At 43.6% G+C, this 23,700-nt stretch overlaps 1 protein-coding gene across 2 annotated transcripts in view; it reads right to left on the bottom strand.

Annotated features, from left to right (window-relative positions):
• The window catches only part of FLVCR2 (FLVCR choline and putative heme transporter 2), a 64,865-nt gene that overhangs the window by 22,838 nt on the left and 18,327 nt on the right, over positions 1–23,700 (bottom strand). For both annotated transcript variants that reach the window (XM_058293061.2, XM_058293062.2), the window contains exons 2-4: positions 20,205–20,346; positions 17,745–17,885; positions 400–467 (exon numbers count right to left, since the gene is read on the bottom strand). In XM_058293061.2, the coding sequence (XP_058149044.1) occupies positions 400–467; positions 17,745–17,885; positions 20,205–20,346 (351 nt within the window). The remainder of the gene's footprint in view (positions 1–399; positions 468–17,744; positions 17,886–20,204; positions 20,347–23,700) is intronic.

Raw genomic sequence — 23,700 nt, forward strand, 5'->3', positions numbered from 1 at the left:
TACCATACTATGCACTTTACATTTATCCTGTATGATATAAATATACATGTGTATGTATGTATATACATACATACAAACATGTATATATATATATATATATATCATCCACGTGCAAATAGAAGTGATATTATTTACTTTCCAACCCTAAAAAGTAATCTTGTAACAAGTAATTATGCTTCTTTTACAGAAGAGAGAATGAGCATGCAGGGACACTAGCCAGCTGGTCGCCCAGTCGCAGCATTCGGTCATTACTACCAGAGCTGGGGTGGAGGTTCAAGGCAGAGCCTCTTCCAAGTCGCACACACCTCACCCTGTCACCGGCACCTGGGGGAGCTGAGTGGTAACTACCGCCCTGGCTCCGGCAGAAACAGACGTAGAAAGAACCATGACCTTCCTTACCGGGTAGTGCCAGATCACCATACGATTCAGCAGCGTGGACAAGGCATAAAAGGCACCAGCATTCAGACCTGAAGGAGGGAGGAGAAACACAGCATTAGGGTCGGCCTTCGCCCAGGGCCATTGCAAATGTCCTCCCAGCAGTTAGGGAGGCCAGAAATCTTTACCACCTTGCCACTGTTACTGGAGTCCTCGGAGAAGACAAATCCAGAGCGGTATATGAGGCTACTCCACGGTTTTTCACAAGGAAATACCCCATGATAACCAAGAGTAGCCATTTTAAACTCTGATTAGCCAAACACCTCTGCCCTTGGATCTCTTTAACTCAGCCCGGGAAATGAATGTTCGGTAAAGTAGTTCGCCTACTGGGCATCCTCCATCTCCTCATGATGCTATCTATCCCCTCTCTCCAGGCGGCTCTCGCCCTGACCCCTGACGCACTCCTTCTGAAGGTGGTTTCTCATCTCTTTCCCCACCCCTCCTTCAAATCTTTCCTGATTCAATGCAGTAAGCAAAATTAAATGGCTGCCTGCATTGGGCATGCGAGGAGGGATCCCTTTAAAAAAAGGATTTTCCAGAAGATGAAAAACAATTGACCTTCAGGAGCCTTCTGGGAAAATGAAAAGCAGCATACAGAATTGCAGATAATTCTGCCTATAAGACCCCACTCTGTGAAATGGAAATGCAATGTTAGCTAATCAGAACATTTCCTCACTGCCTTCCATGTGTGCCCTACATAAGCTCCCCATCTGACGGAGCTCCCATCCACTTTCTGAGTGGAATGCTGTCCTAATTATCAACTGATCAATAAAGCCATGAGAGCCTAGAATTAATGTTGTTGTGCAGTTTTTCTTTCAACAAGTGTCACTCAAAATCTTATATATTTAGAAATGACTCTAAAAGGCATCTACTAGTTGACTCTCCTAATTTATTAATTCATTCAACAAATTAATGGAACACCTATAATATACTGTAAGACCCTGTGTCCAAGTAACACAATCTCTATTTGGAGATGACATGATCTTACATATAGAAAATCCTAAGGAACCTACTAAAAAGACTATTAGAAATAGCAAGTGAATTGAGCAAGGCTGCAGGATACAATATCAATATATAAAAAACAATTGTATGCTTACACACTTGCAAGGAGCCATCTGAAAATGAAATTAAGAAAACAATTCCAGGAAGCAGACTTGGCCCAGTGGTTAGGGAGTCCGTCTACCACATGGGAGGTCTGCGGTTCAAACCCCAGTCCTCCTTGACCCGTGTGGAGCTGGCCCATGCACAGTGCTGATGCGCGCAAGGAGTGCCCTGCCACGCAGAGGTGTCCCCCGTGTAGGGGAGCCCCAAGCGCAAGGAGTGCGCCCTGTAAGGAGAGCCGCCCAGCGCAAAAGAAAGTGCAGCCTGCCCAGGAATGGCGCCACACACACAGAGAGCTGACACAGCAAGATGACACAACTAAAAGAGACACAGATTCCCTTGCTGCTGACAACAACAGAAGCGGACAAAGAAGACAACGGCAGCAAATAGACACAGAGAACCAGGGCGGGGCAGGGCGGGGCAGGGCAGGGCAGGGCGGGGGGGGGGGGAGAAATAAATAAATAAATCTTAAAAAAAAAAACAATTCCATGCACAATAGCATCAAAATGAATAAAACACTTAATAAATTTAACAAAAGAAGTTCAAAACTTACCCTCTAAAACTATAAAATACGTTGAAAGAAATTAAAGATCTAAATAAATAGAAAAGCATACCATATTCATGTATCAGGAGACTTAACATTTTTAAGACAGTAATATTCCTCAATTCATCTACAGATTCAATGACATACCTATCAGAATCCCAGCTGACATCTTTGTATAAATTGAAGCTGCTTTTAAAACTTATATGGACTTGCAAGGGACCCAGAAAATCCAAAACAATCCTGAAGAAAAATGAAGGCAAAGGAGTCAAACTTCCCAGTTTCAAAACTTACTACAAAACAATGGTAATCAAGACAGTGTGGTAATGGCACAAGGATAGGCATATAGATGAACTGAAAAGAATTGAGAATCCAGAAATAAACCATATTATCTATGGTCAATTGATTTTTAACCAAGGTTTGCCAAGATCACTAAATGGGAAAAGATTAATCTCATCAACAAATAGTGCTGGGAAAACTGGGTATCTACTTAAACAGAATGAAGTTGGGAGGAACAGATGTGACTCAAGCAATTGGGTGCCCACCTCCCACATGGGAGGTCCTGAGTTAGGTTCCCGGTGCCTCCTAAAGGACAAGCAGACAATGAGCAAACAGACCAGGGAGCCATCTTGGGGGCAGGGACAGGGGCAGGGGATGGGAATAAAAAAAGAAATGTTAAAAAAAAAATTAATGAAGTCAGACCCTTACCTCACACCATATACAAAAATTAACCCAAACTGGATCAAAGACCTAAATGTAAGAATGAAAACTATAAAACTCTTAGTAGAATACAGAGCGGTAAATCTTCACAACCTTGGATTTGTCAGACTCTTAGATGTGATATCAAAAGCATAAGCAACAAAAGGAAAAATAGGTAAGTTGGACCTCATGAAAATTAAAAACTGTTATGCTTCAAAAGACATCACCAAGAAAATGAAAAGACAACCCATAGAATGGGGGGAAAATTGCCAATCATTTATCTGATAAGGGATTGTATTGTAAGAATATATTAAAAACACTTACAGTGCAATAATGAAAAGACAAATAACCAATTTTTAAAATGGGCAAAGTATCTGAATAGACATTTCTCCAAAGAAGACATACAAATGATCAATAAGTATGTGAAAAGATGCTCAACATCATCAGTCATCAGGGAAATGCAAATCAAAACCACAGTGAAATATCACTTCATACTGAGTAGATGACTAGAATCAAAAGGCTGATATATAACAACTAGGTTGGCAAGGATGTGGAGAAATTGGAACCCTCATACACTGCTAGTCAGAATGTAAAATGGTCCAGTGACTGAAAAACAGCCTGATAGTTTCTCCAATCATTAAACAGAATTACCATATGACCCAACAATTCCAGTCCTGTGATATATCCAAGAGAAATGAAAACATGTCTACACAGAACCTCATACATCAGCGTCAATAGCTGTATTATTCATAATTGCCGAAAGGTGGTAAAAAACCCAATGCCCATCAACCAAGGAATGGATGAACAAAATGTAATATATCCATACTGTCTTAGTTTGCCAAAGGCTGCCAATGCAATACACCAGAAATGTGTTGGCTTTTATAAAGGGAATTTATTTGGGGTAAAAGCTTATAGTTCTGAGGCCATGAAATGGCCAAAAACATACACCATCAGAGATGCTTTCTCACCAAAGATCAGCTGCTGGCAGATACTGGAGTCTTGCCACATGAAGAGGCAAGATGGCAAGAGGATAGCGCTGATCTCTGCTGTCCCTGAAGTCCTCTCTCACATGGCATGGTCAAAATGGCAACTGTCTTTCTCTGTGTGTTTCTACTTTCAGTTTTCAGTTTATATAAGACCCCAGCAATAGGGTGAAACCCACCCTGGGTCATGCCTCACTGACATAGTCCAATCAAAAGCCTTAAAGCAATCTAATCAAATGATCTAAGCAAAGGTCCCTTAATGCAATCAAAGGTTCTCACACCACAGGAATGGATTAGTTTAAGAACATGATCTTTTCTGGGATTCACAAAAAAGTGTCAAACTCTCACACATACAGTAGAAGATTATTTGGCCATAAAAAGGAAAGAAATATTGATATATGCTGTAACCTGGATGAACCTTGAAAACATTACACTAAGTAAAAGAAGCCAGTCACAAAAGACCATTTACTATATAATTCCACTCATATGAAAGTCCAGAATAGGGAAATCTATAGAGACAGAAGCAGATTAATGGTTGCTTAGAGTTAGGGTGCAGTGGAGGGAAAGAGGGTGGGATAAGAAGGGTCATAGCTAACAGATATAGGGTTTGAGTTTTTTCATAGCTCAAAACAGAAGTCATTTATTCTCTCACAAATCTGCTATCTGGGCAGGGCTCCACAGCACATCTAGTCTCTGCTCTATGCAGTACCTTAGCCAGGGTTGGGGGAGTCACTTCCAAGATGGCTCCCATGGGTGGTAAACTGGTTCTGGCTGTGGGCCAAAGGCCTGAGTTCCCTTCCATTTGGACCTCTTCATGCACTTCTTGGAGGTCTCTTCATAGGATGGTGGCCAGGTTCCAAGAGCAAGGAGTCCTAAGATAGCAAGGTGGGACCAGTATCACCTTTGATGTCCAAGCCTTCAAAGTCACATAACATCACTTCTGTCATCATCACAAGCCTGTCCTGATTCAAGAGGGAGGGGCGACACAGCCCCTACTTTCTCATTGGAGACATGTCAAGGTCACACATTTTAAAAGGAGTGTTGGTATGGCATAGCTCAAGTATGATTGGGGGAAATTTGTAGCAAGAGCAGAACATAATGTACTTGGAATGCTCTGTCAAGTTTAACATTAATGATACCTTGCACTTCTCTTTCTATTTAAAGACAATATCTCTATTCTTTTAAGCATGAAATATAGAGGCACCAGGCACAATATGTATTTTAAATATTAACCACAGCAGAAAACTAGAAAAACTCCCCAATCCCTTGAAAGAAATGTCAAGTCTATGATTAATTTTCTTTGTTGAACCCCTTAGTGGGGAGGTAGACTTGAGATTGATTAGATCTCCTGTCCTCCACCAGCCAATAGAGCCTCTTTTCCTTCCCAGCCTAGTTTGATGTGTCTGTCTATTCTGCCATGCTGAGCAACAAGCCCATGGACCATTTCTGCTCTCCTTCAATGGGAGAAATCATTGTGGCCACTTTGGGAAAATGCAAGGTGCCATAATAGGCATAACCACTTCCCAACTAATATATATTGCTAGGTATATTCTACTTCTAGAGTACACCTAACAAGCCTGCACTTGTTCATTAGGAGACATTTGTATGAACATACAAAGCTACACTGACTTTAACACCAAAAATAGGGGGTTTCTTCTAGAGGTGATGAAAATGTTCTAAAATTGACTGTGGAAATGACTGTACTGTGAATATATTTGTGAATGTTCTGAAAAGTTGTACACAATAAATGAGTGGGGGAAAAAAGTAGTAAGGATATCACCTAAAAATATAGAATAATCCTTCAAATTCAAAACAAAACAAAACAAAAACTGTCCTTGTGTAACTGAGGGTTAAGAATTAACAATTAAGATTACAAAATCAGGGAAACGGACTTTGGCCCAGTGGTTAGGGCGTCCGTCTACCATATGGGAGGTCCGCGGTTCAAACCCCGGGCCTCCTTGACCCGTGTGGAGCTGGCCATGCACGGCGCTGATGCGCGCAGGGAGTGCCGTGCCACACAGGGGTGTCCCCCGCGTAGGGGAGCCCCACGCGCAAGGAGTGCACCCGTGAGGAAAGCCGCCCAGCGTGAAAAGAAAGAGCAGCCTGCCGAGGAATGGTGCCGCCCACACTTCCCGTGCCGCCGACGACAACAGAAGCGGACAAAGAAACAAGACGCAGCAAATAGATACCAAGAACAGACAACCAGGGGAGGGGGGGAAATTAAATAAATAAATAAATCTTTAAAAAAAAAAAAAAAAAAAGATAGGTGGACATTAAATTAAAAAAAAAAAAAAAAAAAAGATTACAAAATCATCACATAGAGATGCCTTTATTTTATAAAATAACAAAAGTTTAATATCTGAAATTACTGAAACTGGCTGGATTTAGCCTAGACCTGCCACTGTGATAGTCATTCTAAACAGGTCTCACTCTAGACTGGCACTTGTGTATGCTTACTATTGGGATGGTAGTTCTAGACTGAACTTACCTTTGTTGATGGTTGTTTAAAAACTAGGCTTACCCTTGTGAGCTTGCTATTGCAGTGGTAACCACTCTACCTTTCCCTGTTTGAATCCATAAAATTGCCTGTTCCCCTAGTTCTGGGAAGGCCGATTTGAAACACCCAGTTCTCCTGTCCTTCCACCAGCATTAATACACCTGCTTTCTCTCATGACCATCCTGATGTGGACTCCAGTTCATCTCCTCTGGTCAAGAACCCAGAGGGATTCCCTTCACTTGCATAATGAGGTCAATTTGTCCAAAACCACACAGTGAGTTAGTAGCTAAAGCGTACATGGAACTGACCCAAAGGTTAAAGGACTCCCTCGCCTCCCAGTGTACCATCAACAATAAAGCACCTTACAATCCGCCCCAAAACACCCTTGAATGCCAGTAATAGTCACCCCCATTTTAGAGGTGAGAAAATAGGCATCAAGGTAAAAACTTGCCAGAATTCACTCTGCAGTGTCCACACAGGGTCTTCCTAGTTGTAACTGAACATGCCAGCACAGCCATTCTGGACATTAGTGTCACTTAGCAGGGCTCCTTTCCAAGTGAGGAAGCTTTCCAACAATTCTTTTTCAACATGGCAGTTATTATAACATTGATGAAAAGACATTAAAGGACGCCAAGTGAAAACAAGACTTAGAGACGCAAGGAGAGGGCAGGACACATGACCTACCAGCAGGGCAGCCTCAGGCCTTCCTCCTCACTTTCCTCCTCAGGGGAACCAGCTCATACAGCAGTCCACAAAGCCCTCAGGAACTATTCTCTTTGGCGCCCAGGTTGATGGCTCAGGGGCAAGGAGACCCCTGCTTAATGCCTCCTAGGAGCCAGTAGTGCTTGAAACAACACCATAGGCACAGCTTCCAGGGACCCACAAAGGACAGGGCAAAGAAAGGAGTCGCCGTACTCAGGGAAGGGCAAAGAATGGCTTCCTGTCAGGTGTTCGAAGGTCTCCCAGTCCAGACAGTTAACCCACCTATATTAGTCAGCCAAAGGGGTGCTGATGTGAAGTACCAGAAATTGGTTGGTTTTTATAAAGGGTATTTATTTGGGGTAGGAGCTTACAGATACCAGGCCATAAGCATAGGTTACTTCCCTCACCAAAGTCTATTTTCATGTGTTGGAACAATATGGCTGCCGATGTCTGTGAGGGTTCAGGCTTCCTGGGTTCCTCCCTTCTAGGCTCTTACTTCTTCCTAGGTTCAGGGTTCCTCTCTTCTCAGGGCTTGCTTCTCTTTCCTCTGTGGGCTTAATTCCTGGGGCTCCAGCTTAAGGCTTCAGCATCAAACTCCAACATCAAAACTCCAACATCAAAAACCCCTCCAACTCTGTCCTTCGCCATGCCTTTTATCTGTGAGTCCCGCCCCACCAAGGGGTAGGGACTCAATGCCCTAATGACATGGCCTAATCATAACTTAATCATGCCCAGGTACAGACCAGATTATAAACATAATCCAATATCTATTTTTGGAATTTGTAACTCTATCAAACTACTACATCATCTGAGGTCATTTTTATCATAAGCAGTTTTGACTAAATAGAGTTGACATACCCCCTTTATCTGGTCCCCAGAGAAACCAGCTACAAAATGGAGTGAAGATCAATTTCTCAGGCAAAATGGGAAAAATGTTTTACCATTCTCACAATCACACATGTAGTAAGTGACTTGAATTCAAACCTTGTAGCTTCAGAGTCCTCGATCTTAACCCTTCTTATTATACATCCTCATAAAACTGATTCACAAATCAAAGATTTCCAAACTCAGGTCAGTGAACAATTCCCTAGTGTCCCAGCCACTCCCAGCAGATCACATTGGAGATGCAACAAGGCTGATTTCAATGCAGTTCCTTGAGTGGCACCGGCCATGGTGGGTCAACAAACCCAGAATTCTCACCAAACATCCTAATAGCCAGGCTGATGGTCATGACATTGTGTTCCCAGCAACATCTTAACTCAGAAAGTACACCTGACCCACTTTCACTCATACCAGACACTCAAGCACTTGGACATTCCATTCCTGAGTCTAGAGGACCTCTAAGGGGACACATTCCTGAAAAGGGAGTGAGGCAGGGCAAGGGAAGACTTGGGTCACAGCTGCAGACCCAGCAGACAGCAAGGCCGGCAGACCACACGGCCATGAGACCTTACTACTTCCTGAGGGGAAGGCTGCTGGAAAGATCCTGAGACTCTGGCCACAAGATCCCATTTGGAACTCTTTCCAGGGTCAAAGAGAAGCCCAGATAACCCCAAAAAAGGCCTCCTCATTGGGCCCCTAAGAGCTAACAAGCGGGGATTGTAAGGCAACCATCATAACAGCAAGCTGCTAAGGCCCCTGCCCAACATTATGAAGGGGGAGCAGGAAAAGTCTAAAAAGGCCGAACCTAGAGCCCCATGCGTGGGTCACACCCTGCAGCACACCCACATCTGTGTCTAGGACTGTGTACTCTTCTTTCTTAATAAACTCTATTCCCTTGCCTACCCTATGGTGTGTCCTTAAATTCTTTTCTGCGACATGAGCCAAGAACCTCGAAGCCCAGAACCCAGAGCCCTGCACCAGCAGGAGGTGGGTGTGGGCAGGGAGAAGGAAGAAAATCGTGCCCTCCCCCTCTTCCTGCCCTCTGGTCCTCTCTTAGCTTCTTGTCCTAGCCTGAGCCTGCAACAGGCAAGGTATGCTCCAAGTTACGCTCTCAGCTTCCAGGGGAAGGACTACTCTCAGAGTGGGGTGAACAAAGGAGGAAATCACTAAAGGGCAGCAGAATCCACAGGAAGCAAAAGGGAAATTGTCCAGAAGGAGCTGAGGGCAGAAAACACTCAAACTGCAGGGCTGTCACGACCCTGAAAAGTCAGAGAGGAACAGCACCCTGAGCAGGCTGACTCACACTATCTAACCCAACAGATTTTTCTGGGGGCTCCATGGTTTGGAGAAAGAGTTTTCAGAGTGTGGTCCAGGGACTATCAGCACCACCTGGGCACTTAGTAGAAATGCAGATTCACGGCCCCACCCCAGACCCTTGGAAGCAGAAACTCAGGGAGTGGGACCCGAAAGCTTTCTAGGTGATTCTGATACTTGCTCAAGTTTGAGGGGCACTGGCTGAGTCTGACTAATGGTTGACGAATAGCCATTCCCCACTCCCAGCAAGACAGGAAACAACCTGTTCTGAGCCAGGACAGAGGATGAGGCAGGGGAAGGGTGTGTGTTATACATGTGTGTGCGCACACATGGGGGAGGGGGTGCAGGGAGCAGGGCTTCACCCTAGAAGGCTTCCATCTTTCCAGTTGTTTCTACAGCCCAACCCCAGAGGAACTGGGAGCTTATATCTGGTTTCTTTAGTCTAGATATCCCTCCCCACATTGTCAAAGGTTGCCAGACAGGGCTGCAACATCCCCTCCACTGCCCAAACCAAGGGGTTCAGGGACCCACGGAGAAGGGCAGAAATACAAATAGATATGGCTGTCCCAGGTCAGGGCCATGCTCCTGCGAGAAAACGTCTCCCCTGAAAGGCCTGGTCACCCTGGAGAAGTACCAGTCACTGAGGTAGGCTTTGGGAAGGCACAAAGGACATGAGCCTCTTTCTCTCCTCTTTCAAGACCAGTTTTTTCAAATTGTGGTCCAATGAACACCAGCATTAGAAGTCTTTAGAGTTTAAAAATGTAGAATCCTGCCTAAGCTCCCACCTTCCCCCCACTGAATCAAAATAAGGGGGCTCAGAAATCTCCATTTTTAACAAAAACCCAAGGATTTCTGAAATTTGCTAGGGAACAAATGGCCTTGCAAATAGGAATGATCAAAGACCAGGCTAGGCTTCTAGGCAGTGATTACAATTGAGGCAGCCAGGATAGAAGGAGGCTTCGGGACCACAGAAATGACCTACAACACACCTGCTGTAGAGGGTCTCAACATGGATGCAAATGGGAATCGCTTGGAATACTTAAAAAGCAGATTCCCGGGCACCACTTCATAAGAGAATTTCTATAAGAGAAGCAGGGAAATCTATACACACATTCAACCAAGCACCCAAGGGATTCTACCATCAGCGATAGAATCCCTGTGTTTCCCAAACCTAGAAACACTGTTGCTAAATTCATTCTCATTTTGTCCTTGAAATGCTTGATTTCAACGGCCATCCTGACTTCAGCAAAGCTCCCAGAAATCACAAGAATTTTATACCCACTCTTAAGCCAGAACATTAGTGGTGGCACAAAGCCCCCTCCCAAGGCCCATGTAGGCATGGCAATGTTAACACACCTGGGACCCCAAAGGAAGGTGAACCTCAAGACACAGGAATTGAGGCTCTCAACTGCCTGTCCTCACTGGCATCTGAGGCAAGGCAGAGGGGTGGGGGTTGTGGAATGTGGAAAAAGTATTCCCTTCGAGGGCATTTGAGGAACCTATCCAACAATTCTTTCTAACATGGCAGTTGTCACAAGATTGATGAAAAGACATTAGAGGACGCCATGTGAAGACAAGACTTAGAAACACAAGGAGAAGGCAGTCAAAGGAAATCCCACCTCACCCCAACAATTACCCTGCCCCTAGATATTCCTTGACCTAAGTTCAGAATTTAATTACAGCTCAGAGGTCCTGCATTACCTAGCCAGGAGAAGGCAGCATATAATAAAGAACTTGGCTGATCTTTGTCCCCAGTTTCTGGGAGATATCCTCTAAATCTCTGGAATTTCCTGAGAGATGGGTATCCTTTGTTATTTATGGTGGATCCCAGAGCACACTTGAATTCTTTATGCTAAGGAGATGATGCAAGGCTGGGGCTTTGAGCCACATCACATCAGCCCAACCTCCCCAACCTCCCCAACCTCCGGGAGGGAAGCTTCAGAGGGACCTTAACCACATGGGCACTAATCCCATTAATCAGGCTTATGTAATCAGACCCCAATAAAAACGCTTGGGCACTCGAGAGAGCTTCCAAGATTGATAATAAACATGGATGTGCCGAGAGGGTGACACGGCATGGAGAGGGCACAGAAGCTTGTGTTTGAGACCCTCCCAGACCTCACCCTGTACATCTCCTCTTATTTCTGTCTTTTTCCCTATAATAAAATTGTTATAAATACAGCACTTTGAGTTCTGTGAGTCGTTCTAGAGAATTATCAAAACTGAGGGGGTGATAGGAACCCCCAAACTTGTAGCCAGTTGGTCAGGAATGTGAGTGGCCTGGGAACCCCAAACCTACAGTCAGCATCTGAAGTAAGGGCAGGTTTAGGGACCTGTGGAGGCCCAACTCTGCGTTTGAATTGTACCGTAGTTGGTGTTAGCAGTGAGTGCAGTGATTTGTAGTGAGGTTATTTTATTAGAAGAGGAGAAAGTTTCTTATCCCTATGATATTTCAGCAGCAACATGGACCAACACAACTACTGTACCTCCTCACCACTAAGCAGGGTTGCCAGAGTTAGAAAAACAAAAACCAAACTGGCATGCCCAGTTAAATTTGAACTTCAGATAAACAACAAGAAATTTTTAAATACAAATATGCCCCCAATATTGCATGGGCCATGCCTTCACCAAAAACATTTCAAGTTCTTTATCTCTCAGCTCTACCTCTAAGGGTGTTCCAGAAGGCTAGAGGGAAGAGCCAACAACATTTGGATCCTGGATTTCCTCCAGAGCTGTCAACTGCATACTGCACCTGGCTCTGGGCAGCTGACTCAGCAGCTTGGAGAACTACCACAATGAAATATTGGATGTACCACCTGCTGCAGGAGAGCTACTCCCTACTTGGTAAAATCTAGTTCAGATCAAAGAAAGACTGTTGGAAATAAGCAATAGCTTATCAATATAATAGCAATTTGGTTGTGTATAGTTAGAATCTTTATTCTTGCTTGCCTTAAATGCTTTCACTTTCATTCAGAATTCTCCAAAGGGAAGCAAAGGTTACTACTATTTTCTGGCGTGGGTGGGTATTAGAGAGAAGGATGGTCACAAGGTGGTACTCTCAGTGAATGACAGGACTGATATCAAAACGCAGACCTCTGGGAAGTGGATGTGACTCAAGCAACTGAGCTCCCACCTACCACATAAGAGGTTCAGGTTTGGTTCCTGGTGCCTCCTGGGGAGGAAGAGCAAGACAGCTAGCTGGCGCAATGAGCAAGCATGGCAAGCTGATGCAACAAGGAGACACAAAGAGGAAAGACAATGACAGACACAAGAAAGCAGAGAGCTGGGGTGGATCAGGTGACTGAGCACCTCTCTCCCACATGGGAGGTCCCAGGTTTGGTCCCTGGTGCCTCCTAAAGAGAAGACAATCACACAGCAAATGGACACAGAGCAGAGAGCAAGTGCTCTCTGGGGGATAAATAAAGTAAATAGTTTTTTAAAAATTCAGATCTCCTATTCCTTATGTGCCAACTCTGCCTTGCTGGTCCAGCATTCAAGTCTCCTACTGCAAGACTTGCCTACTCCCTCTCAGCAAATGTGCTCTTAAAATGCTATCTAGGAAACGGACTTTGGCCCAGTGGTTAGGGCGTCCGTCTACCATATGGGAGGTCCGCGGTTCAAACCCCGGGCCTCCTTGACCCGTGTGGAGCTGGCCATGCGCAGCGCTGATGTGCGCAAGGAGTGCCGTGCCACGCAAGGGTGTCCCCCGCGTGGGGGAGCCCCACGCGCAAGGAGTGCGCCCGTGAGGAAAGCCGCCCAGCGTGAAAAGAAAGAGCAGCCTGCCCAGGAATGGCGCCGCCCACACTTCCCGTGCCGCTGACGACAACAGAAGTGGACAAAGAAACAAGACGCAGCAAATAGACACCAAGAACAGACAACCAGGGGAGGGGGGGGAATTAAATAAATAAATCTTTAAAAAAAAAAAATGCTATCTACTTGAATGTCTTTTAAGTGCTCTTCAGTGGATACAATTGAGAATACAAAATATGTACAATATAAAAAGTATGAACCAATTTCCTCTTCAAAGCCCAACCTGAAGCTGAAACTGTTGCAAGGATGGAAAAGTGTGATGTGGATGTTTGGGAAGTTCTGGGGAGAACATCTAATTGAATATACAGAGAAATTTTTTTTTTTAATTTGGAGCCAAGACAATGAGAAAAAGAAAGCAGAGATTCTGAGGTAGACTGAGTGCCAAGCACTGCCTTTCTATGACTTGTAAGCCTTGGAGAGACACACGATACTGAGACTCTAACACCCCCAAATTTAAGATTGCTGGTCAGCATGTGATAGATTCTACTTCTATGCCCCTACAACTCCATATTATCACCTTGGAAGAAACCACTCCCTGGACAACTGGTCTGAGAAGTGAATCTGAGAAAGGGCATATTCCCCTAGGAAATATGGGAAAACTCAGGCAAATGGGGCAAGGACATTAAACCCTGTCTCCAAGTGGTTCCTTTCTACATGGGAGGCAAAATAGTGCAGTGACTGGGAAAATGGGCTTTGACTTTAGACAGACAAAAGCTTAAATCTAAGCTCTTTTACTTGCTAGGTGTCCTACTGTGGGTGAGGAAATGAACCTCTCAGAGCCTCAGTTTCCTCATGTATAAAATGAAATACCAAAGGACCCATACTATGGGTTTCTTTTGAAGATTAAATAAGATAATACATGTTAAGGGCTTAACATGGTACAGACACACAGTGGATCAATAACATTTTTTTTTCACATCTGAGATTAAACCTAAGAATAACTGCCTTCTTGGCAAAGAGGCCTGTACCAAGCCTAATTCTCTACCATAGAAATAGTTATGTGTTTTGCTGACTACAATGACATTGTGTACAAACATCCATATTAATTTAACTCTGTCTCCCTTGGCTAGTCCCAGGCCTTTGAGATAAATACTAGTAAATTCTATACACAACAGAGGCAAATGCTTCCAGAGGCTCAGAAGTGAAATATTTTTCTAGTTTAGTGCTATCTCAAATTAACTGCCAATTTACTTCCACCCCTTAGCTCTCTTCTCTCCTTCTGGGACTCCCATTATACATATATGGGTACCTGGAGATATCCCACAGATCTCTGAGGCTCTATTTATTTTTCTTCATTCTTTTTCCTTTCTGTTCTTCAGATGGGATAATCACATTTGACCTGTCTTCAAGTTCAGTGATTCTTTCTTCTGCAGTTGAAATTGAAATTTTCATTTCAGTTATTGTACTTTTCAACTTCAGAATCTCTATTTGACTCTCTCTCTTTTAAATAATTTTTTCTCTTTATTGATATTTTACTTTGTGAAACATCATTTTCATACTTTAAAAAAATTCTTTAGATATGGGTTCCTTTAGTAATATGTACACATTTAAATAATTCATCTAAAATCTTTGTCAAGTAAGTCTGGGCTTCCTCAGAAATGGTTTCTATTAACTGCTTTCCGCCCCCCCCCCCCCCACATGCCATCTTTCCTTTGTATGTCTCACAATTTTTGTGTAAAAAATTAAACAACTGAATGTCTTAAACAATATAATATGGCAACCCTGGAAATCAGATTCCTCTCCCTTCCTAGGATTTGTTATTGTTGTTGCTGTTTGCTTAGTAACTTTCCTGGACTGATTCTATAGTCTCTGTTGTATACAGCCACTGAAGTTTCTGCTCAGTCAGCTGAGTGGTAAGCTAAAGATTGGACAGAGATTTCCTTAAATGCCTTGAATTAGTAAGTCTCCCACCCTTTGTCAAAGAACTGTGTGTGTGTGTGTATGTGTCAGGCCTTCAATGCTCAGGCAGGTAGTTGACAAATCTACCCTAGCCTTCACTTCCTGCTTGTATGGAATCTCAAGGTCAGGCAGAGGTGAGAGTGCAGAGCCTTCTCAGGCCTTTCTTAAGCAGGTATGAACATGCATGTGGCTGTCCATATCCCCAGGAATGTGTTGGAACCTTTCAAAGCCCCCTATGGATGTCTCCTTCTCCAGATTTTCCTTTCAAGTGTTTTGGCCAGCTTCTTCTTTGCCCCAACTGTTATAATCACCTCAGGCAGCAGTAATGTTAAACAGTTGCTGATCATTTTCAACAAATTCCCTAGAAATAAGTTTGCCCACTGAGCAATCTCAGAAGCAGGTCAAATAGTGACAATTCTCTGGGACTGGGGCTTTTGGGGAGCTCCAAACCTGTTTCTCTCTCTCTGGTGGCTGCAGATCACAAGGTTGCTGGTTTTCAAGGCTACCCCAGAGGCTGGGAGATGGGGATCAGAATAGGTAAGTTAAAATACAAAGCTCACTGTCCTTACCAATATTAAGCATTTTTTCTTTAATAAACGCTCTCAGACTTTGGCAACCTTGGTTCTGAAAAAGTTGATTTTTACCATTGTTGCCAGTGTTCTCAATGCGTTTGTGGAGGAGCAGATTTTCTAAGGGTCTTAATTCCACCATTTCAGGAATGCTACTCTGTTTACTTCGTGTGTTATCATTTAACGAAATAGATAAGGAAGATTGCTCAGAAGTACAGGACTCTGGTCATTCTGCCAGATTAGAGGCCATATAAGCAGCCAACCACACAAAGCGGGGGAGAAAGGAGTTGCTTTACTCCCCACAGCATGACGCAGAGCCAAGCCCTTCAATGATGAGGAGCAGCCTCACTCTGGTACATTTTCCTTTTGTCTCTTGCTTTCATGGGTCAGCAACCTGGCCCTGCATCAACTGTGCACTAAAGACCACAGCCTCTGGATGTGACTGTTGCCCAGTTATCACTACCATCACCCTTCTCATCCTCAGAAAGTACTTATCAAGCACTCATCCACCCTAGAATCCCAAGATAGGCCTCAAACTACCCTATGTCAGATAAAACAAACTTTATGGTTGTCAAAGGTCAATGTACTCAAGATTTTTTAACTCTAGGGGGGAAAATAAGAAAGTTCTTAGCATCTTGAAGTCCTAAGTCTAGAAGGGCCCAGAGGTCATCTGGTATCACTACCCATCCACAGCCTGAGATTCCCCTCAATATCTCTACCAAATGGTTGGTCATGCCTATGCACAAATACCTCCCAATAACGGGCAACTCACAACTTACTGAGTTGGACATTTCTAAGTGCTGGACACATTGTCTTTATATTGTGGATGACTGCAAAGACATGCTCAGAGAGAACTGAGAAACTGGGAGGAATAGGAAATGGAGAACTGAGACCCTGAAGACTAATTTTTTCATCTAGAGATAGTCCAGGGACAAGCCACTGACCACTTTGTGTGCCTAGAAAATTTAGGTGTGCCTCCCTGCTGTGCCTATCTACTATATCCATGCCTCCACAGATAAACACTTTAACTGAGATAAATGGCATAAACCTAAAATGAATTCCTAGCACAAGTCTAGAAGGGATTCCAGGCAATCACAAAATTAAGTAACTCCCCACTAAGAGGGCAGACTTTGGAGTAAGACAAACATGTATTTGAATTCTGGCTCTGCCATTTAACAGCTGTGTTACCTTGGGCAAGTTACCTAATCTCGAAGTATCAGTTTTCTCATCTGTTAAATGGTGACAATTATAGTCCCTTCTTCACGTGGGTTGGCAGGAGTTAAACAGAATCATACATGAAAAGCACTTAGCACATAGTAAATTAGAGTAAATGCTAATGTGGTTTGTGAACCTATAGAAAATATGAAATTGTGGCCAACTGATGTTTCACTAAGAACAAGTCATGTCAAATCTCTCTCTTTTTTTTTTTCTTATCTGGTTACTGAGGATGTTACACACCTGTTTACTCTTGATTTTAATCAAATTTTAACCAGTGGATTAAATGGTGAAATGTAGACTGGATAGCAGTACAGTTGGGCAGATCTGTAACTGCTTGAACTAAGAATGCCAAAATTAATAGAGAGAGTTCATCTAGAGGACAGGCACTCTTTCATGGAAAGCCAAGAAACTGTCTTTGCCCTTGTCTGTCTGGTCCAAAATTCTTATCAAAGGTTGGGAAGAAGATATAGAAAACACTATGTTGGAAAGGCAAGCATCATAAAGATCAAATATATGATGGCAAAGCACCATCATAAAGATCAAAAGTATCTTGCCAAAAGACAAGAAAATGAAATGAAAGAGAAAGCATTCAGATAAAAAAGGAGACAAGGTGAAGGAGGATTGGAATAGGAGTGGTTTGTGTGGAAAGACTCAAGCCTGCACTCATTCATTCATTCAGCCACAAGGACAGCCACTTCTGAGGAACTATAAAAATGAAAAGACATAAATCCCATGCTCACATAGTTCATAGTCTAATGGGAAACAGACCTGGAAATGGTTTTTTTAAAAATGGTAAGTGTGAAGATGTACAAGGAACAACACAATAAGAGAGGAAAGAGCACCTAACACTGCTTTACAAAGCTGGTAATAAGATGAGACTTGGAGGACCAGGAGACATTGGTCAGAGAACCTGTGTTGGGAAGGAAAGGTTTTCTAGAACCTGCAGCAAACAGCTTGTTCTTGACGACAGTTTTACATGCATATTTGAGATTTGGAAAGAGTAAGACAGAGACACATCAGGCCTCTTGCATTCCTCACAGCATCTCCTCTTGCATTCCCAGTTCAAAGGCACTCTGCACACATCTGCACCTTACCATAGGTGATGACAAGCAGCACAAAGTTGAGGTTTTTGAAGAGCCGGACGATGGCACTTAAGTACGAAGCATCAGGGGACGCCAAGGCATAGCTCAAGGATTGGGCCCTGCTGGGGGGATGTTTAGGCTTCTCCTTGAATACTGAAAGGAGAGAAAGACAGATATCACTGAAAATACCCCTTGGTCCCACTCCAGCCAAGCTGACACATAGACAAGAGTTGGCTCCATCACTGGAGAAGGAGCAAAGACTTCAAAAGGAAATATTAATTAAATCCCTTACAGCCTCCTCTCTTGAAGCTGCTTCTCAACGTCTGAGGCTGAGTGAGTGGTCCTTTTTTACTTTTTTTAGTGGCCTGTGGAAGGCTAAAATCAGTGGTCCTCCCAGGCAATGTTCAGTGTTCAAAGACCAAGGAGTTGCATAATAACCAGAAAGCTGAAGAAAAAACAAAACAAAACAAAACAAAAAACAGCATCACATGGATGGATAAGTAAAAGCTGAAACTTTGGGATTAGCCAGCCCAGTTTACGGCTTAGCACCACAGCTGCTCTGAAGAGGGCAAAGAGCCTGGCACACAGCAGCCAATTAAAAGTCCCTGAACGAGTAAGTGAAAGGGATCTTCTTCTAAAGGAAAACTCTGGAGTCCATTTCTCAAAGTCTGAATCAGACATCTGTCTTAAAGGTTACAGGGAAGATTTACACATGGTCCCCCAGGAACTGACACTCTGATAAGAAGGGCTGGGACAGGAGAGTTGGAAAAACTCTCAACTAGTATGATCATCTTGTCTGAACTGATTGCCATTCAGTTCACTGGAGGGCAAATCAGTTTAACTGCTGGTTGGGTTAAACTGGTCTCCTAGATGAACACAAACAAGCATCAGGTGGTCTTCCCACCCGCCATGAGAAAGCTCCTGAAAGGTCAGGAGTCTGTCTCCAGTTAAAGGAAGCTCTGGAAATGAGCTCCGGGCAGATCAAAGGAGCCCTCTCACCCAGAACACTCCCCCAGCCCTGATTTCAGAACCCTAGTTCTTCCTTCTCTGAAACAGGCCTGGACAACTTCCTACCCACCCTCTCAGCCATTGTCTTGCCTGCCCACCTCCCCGTCCATCAGTAGAAAGAACAGCAACAGCAGGGGCTGGCTCAAGGACTTGGCCACTACAAGCCAGAAATCAGATAAGATCGTTCAATTCTTTACTCAGGCAGTTTTGTGCTCGATGATAAAATTCCAAACTGTGGAAATGTCCCATACCTCCAGATTCTCACCTGCAAAGAAATGGGCCCTCATCTGCTCCAGGCAAGAATTATTTAGAGCTGGGCACATTCCAATTTGAAACAAAGTGTGCCTGAGGGCAAGGGTCCCTGGCCTTCAAAAGCTGGCTCTATTAAACTTCTCACCTCTTCAGGAGCACCAAGGCCTCTGTCCAGGGCATTCTGCCAGCTTTTAAAAACCATCGGGATGCCCTTCCTTATCCTGGACCCCAGGGATGCACTGACACAGGAAAAACAACTGAATGAGGTACAGGAAGTAGAGACCTGCTTGACTCTGGGGTGAGGCCAGCAGGCAGGAATGAAACCTTTAACACATGAGGTGGAACTTTAGACTTTAGGAAGAAAGCTGGTTAACCTTTAGACAGGTGACTAACTGAAAATGAAAACCCCTACCTTGCTGTTTCTGAATTTATCACAGACCATATAACATCACTCAGGTGAAAACGGAGAATCAAATTACATTAGCCAAGTATCTCAACGGTTAAAGGTACATTATAAAATATTAATAATAGTTACGAAGTTGATGTTTGAGATTAATTTGCACAAGGCTAAGTTAATGGTCATTCTTATGTGTTTTTTTCCTATTGCTAGATTTTCCACAATGAGCATATTTTACTCTTATAATTAAAAAAAATAAGCATGAAAAATGTGGTTCACAAGTGTTCGCAGGTAAACCTCAGAGATCATCAGCGTTTGTGGGTCAATTTCTTGTTTTTCCTTTGTTTTGATTTTCTTTTGCTTTTTCAGAAAGGGTATGGAGTTCAACAAGCTTAGATGTGAATCCGCCCTCTGCCACTAACTTCCCTTAAGCCGCTTTTCTGCTTTGTTAAGTGGGACCGACAGTGCCTTTACCCCAGGGGGTTGCTGAGGCCTCCTTGGAATCAGGTGTGCTGAGCGCAGGCCTGTGGTGGCTCAAGTGGTCACCCGGGTTACACGGCGAGGACCAGTAAGCTACCCATTAATTCTGTTGAGGTGGGTTTGGTGAAATATCTTGGAAACCTTTACTGAGCCCCTAACAAAGCACCCGGGAGGAGCTGCTGTGCTGGGGGCAACTGTGCAGGCTAGACTGTCTGGAGACAGAAGCCGGCTTCAGGTTTCTGTAAACGCCCCTGGTACTCTAGGGTCACGGTCCCAAGGACCGCCCAAGTCAGCAGAACCTCCCCGCCCCCTGCAGCAGGCCCCCGTGGCCTTACCGATGATGACAAGGACGAACAGCAGCGTGGCCACGCCTCCTATTATGTAGAACATGATGCTGATGTGGTAGGCAAGCTTGTCCCTGTCTTCGACGTTGGGTACCAAAACCGGAGGGACCAAAAACCCAATTGCGATTCCAAGCTGTAGAAAACAGAAATCACCGTTACCAATCGTCAAGAGGGGACGGCACCGTTTTAAAGAGATTTCTCATAAGAAACATAATCCCCCAATTCTAGTCCTTCTTAAATCTGAAAGAGGGAGGGTTTTCACCCTCAGGACAGGAGAAATAGTTCTGCTGGCTGGCAACTCAACTCACACACGCTTATGAACACCCTCACTATCAGAGCCTGCAGGAAAAAAATATATAACCGGGGTCTCAGTACAGGCAGGCACTTCCCTAGCTGCAATCTAATGAACCATGGTTTCTATGTTCCAATCTCTAGGGTAGTTTAAAACAATGCTTTTCTCGTGCCACTTTAAATTCTTTATTTCTATTCAGCTGGTGCTGGGAAAAAGTTCTATACCCTACAACCCCAAGATCTTGCATTCGGTAAGAGTTGGAAGCCTAAAGTTGTTACCACATTTACAAATGAGAAAGCTTAAGTTCATTGTGTGAATAACCTACCCACTCACATCGGTCTGCAGAGCGTGAAGTCACACACAACTGCATAAGTTAATACACACGGGCCACGGGCACATGCGAATTGGCAGCAAACACACCCAACACACACATGCCAACAAACCTAAACTTCTCCTATCTGGACTGGAGTTCAAACTTGGGTATTTCCAAGGTAAGAACGCTTTGATTCAGTACTAGCTGTGCTACAGCTCACCAAAGTCCTTCTGCCACACTTGATATGAAAGCAGAAATTGGAAAAAAGCCTGAAAACTCAGGCAAGCTTCAAATTCCAAGAGTAAAGGAAGACAAGTAGGTCCTCCCTTTTGAGATCTCACTATTCTGGAAAGGAATTTGCTTCCACTCCACTACAGTGTCATTCAACAGCTGCCAATCTGCCAACCTTGTTCATTGGTTTTCCAAGGCACTCAGCTCTGAAATATTCATGAAAGTCATCAACTTATGCCAGTATGTAATAAATCAAACATGCCTTTAAAGCATCTACTATGTGAAAAATACTCTGCTAGATATTTTAGGGGATATCAAGATATATATGTATAAGGCAGGAACTTCATAATCTATTGGGAGAGAAAAAGTTAAAACTGAAAAAAGATAACATAAATCGCCGTATTTGTGGGTTGAAGTAACAGGAAGTTATAGTGACAGAGAGCGGATGTGGCTCAAGCAGCTGAATGCCTGCTTCCCACATGGAAGGTCCTGGGTGAAGTCCCCGGTGCCTCCTAAAAAAATAAAAACAAGCAAAAACCAAAACAAAACAAAAAAACAAACCCAACTCAGGGGAGTTGATGTGGCTAGTGGTTGAGCACTGGCTTCCCATACACAAAGTCCCAGGTTTGATCCCCTGCCCCCTGTACCTCAAAAGAAAAAGAAAAAAGAAAGAAAAGTTATAGTGTGATCAGAGGTTGCATGAGGTTAACCTCTAGAGGCTCAGTGACAGTTCACAGAGTTCTGGCAGAGTTGAGGTGAGAAAACAGATCTTCTGTTTCCTTAAGCCAGTGCCTCATCCACTCAGTCCAGCAGCAGGTTCCTCCAGGGCTAAGAGCCTTGAGGAAGGCCCACGTAAGCTGGTTTCTCTGCCAGAGAAGCCTATTTCCTATCAGAGATTTGTCTGTCCCTTGGTCAAACTGATTTGTCAGAGTCGAGTCCAGCAGCTGGTGCTACTGCTTCTTCTTCCTCTTTTTTTTTTTTAATAGACTTTATTTTTTTAGAACCATTGTAGGTTTACAAAAAATTACACAGAGGAATGAACAATCATAAGGGGGGAATGAAACTATGGACCAAAGTAGACTTATTATTATTCTAGTAATGAAAGAACTTGTAACATTGATAAAAAGGCAGTAGTCACCAGAGGTTCTGAGGGGAGGGAGAGGGAAGAATAGGAGATGGGGCATTTTGGGGACACTGGAATTATTCTGCATGATGGATACAGGCCATTATATATTTTGTGAAAACCTATAAAATTTTATGGTGCAAAGCATAAACCATAAAGCAAACTACAGACCATCGTTATTAGCGATGTTTCAATATCTGTTCATCAATTGTAACAAAATACCACACTAATGAAAGATGTTATTAATAGAGGAAAATGTGAGGTGGGAGGGTGGAGTATATTGGAATCCCCTATATTTTTTATGTAAATTTTCTATAATCTAAAACGTCTTTAAAAATAACACAGAAAGAAGAGAGTTTCCATATACCCTCTACCCATAGAGTTTTCTCTATTATTAACATTTGTAATCATCTGATACATTTGTTACAACTGATGAACCAGTATTATTATAATTACATTATTGGCTAAAGTCCACAGATCATATTAGCTTCACTCTGTGTTGTACAGCTCTATGGTTTGCTTGTTTTTTTTAATTTTTATTGTAGTAACATGTATACAACATATACAAGCATAAAAGTGAGTGGTGTTAATTACATTCACAATGGTGTACATCACTACCATACATTACTAAGACTTTTCTGTCTCCCCAAACAGCAACTCAGTACACAACAGCTCCCCCATTCCACACCCTCAACCCATCGCTGTTAATCTATAATCTTTCTCATACATTTAGCCCCCTGCTTCTTGAGAATAATGTTCAGCAACAAGGTACAGCTCTATTTGCAGTTCCTAGTTCCAAGATCTATTCCATAGTAGATACTCAGTACCATTGGCTGGTTGGCTAGAAAGACAAACGGATGGAAGGAGGGAGAGATGTGAAAAATTATGTCAACCCAAAAGGAGGAATATCACACAAGTCTGCCAAACAAACACAGGTTTTTTCTACAAACCACATTGTCCCCTCAGTGGTTTTTTTAAAAAAAAGGTGTGTATATGGAAAGTAGGGAGAGGGTAGGATGCCTGACCATTTCTTGAGCATCTACTATGTGCTGGGTATCTAATATACTTTATCTTTTTAATTTAACCCACAATAACTTTACAGTAAAAAAGAAAAATGAGAAAAAACTGAAGTTCAGCATCCTGCCCAAGGTGACACAGCTAGCTAGCGGTTAAAGAGCCAGCTAACCCAGTTCTGTCTGACTCCAGAACCGACACTCAGCTCACCACCTTCCAGGAAACGCCAGTGTGATACTCATCATCACAGGAGCCTCTCTTGTCATACATGTGCGGTCCATCATGCACGGGATAAGACACCTCTAGGGTAAAAATCAGAGACCTGGAGCCCAAGACAGTGCAAGAGTAAGTCAAAGACGGGCGAGAGCTCCTTCGGCCGGGTGGGGTGTGCACCTTTCCCACGCTCACAGCAGGCATCCCCAGGCCAGGAGGGCAAAGGGCGGAACATCACCTCTAACTGGATCTGGCTGGGCTTATTTCCCTGCATGTGTTCTAGTTTTAGCATCCTCAAAAG

This window comes from Dasypus novemcinctus, chromosome 3 (genome assembly GCF_030445035.2).
Source record: "Dasypus novemcinctus isolate mDasNov1 chromosome 3, mDasNov1.1.hap2, whole genome shotgun sequence".
Lineage (NCBI taxonomy): Eukaryota > Metazoa > Chordata > Mammalia > Cingulata > Dasypodidae > Dasypus > Dasypus novemcinctus.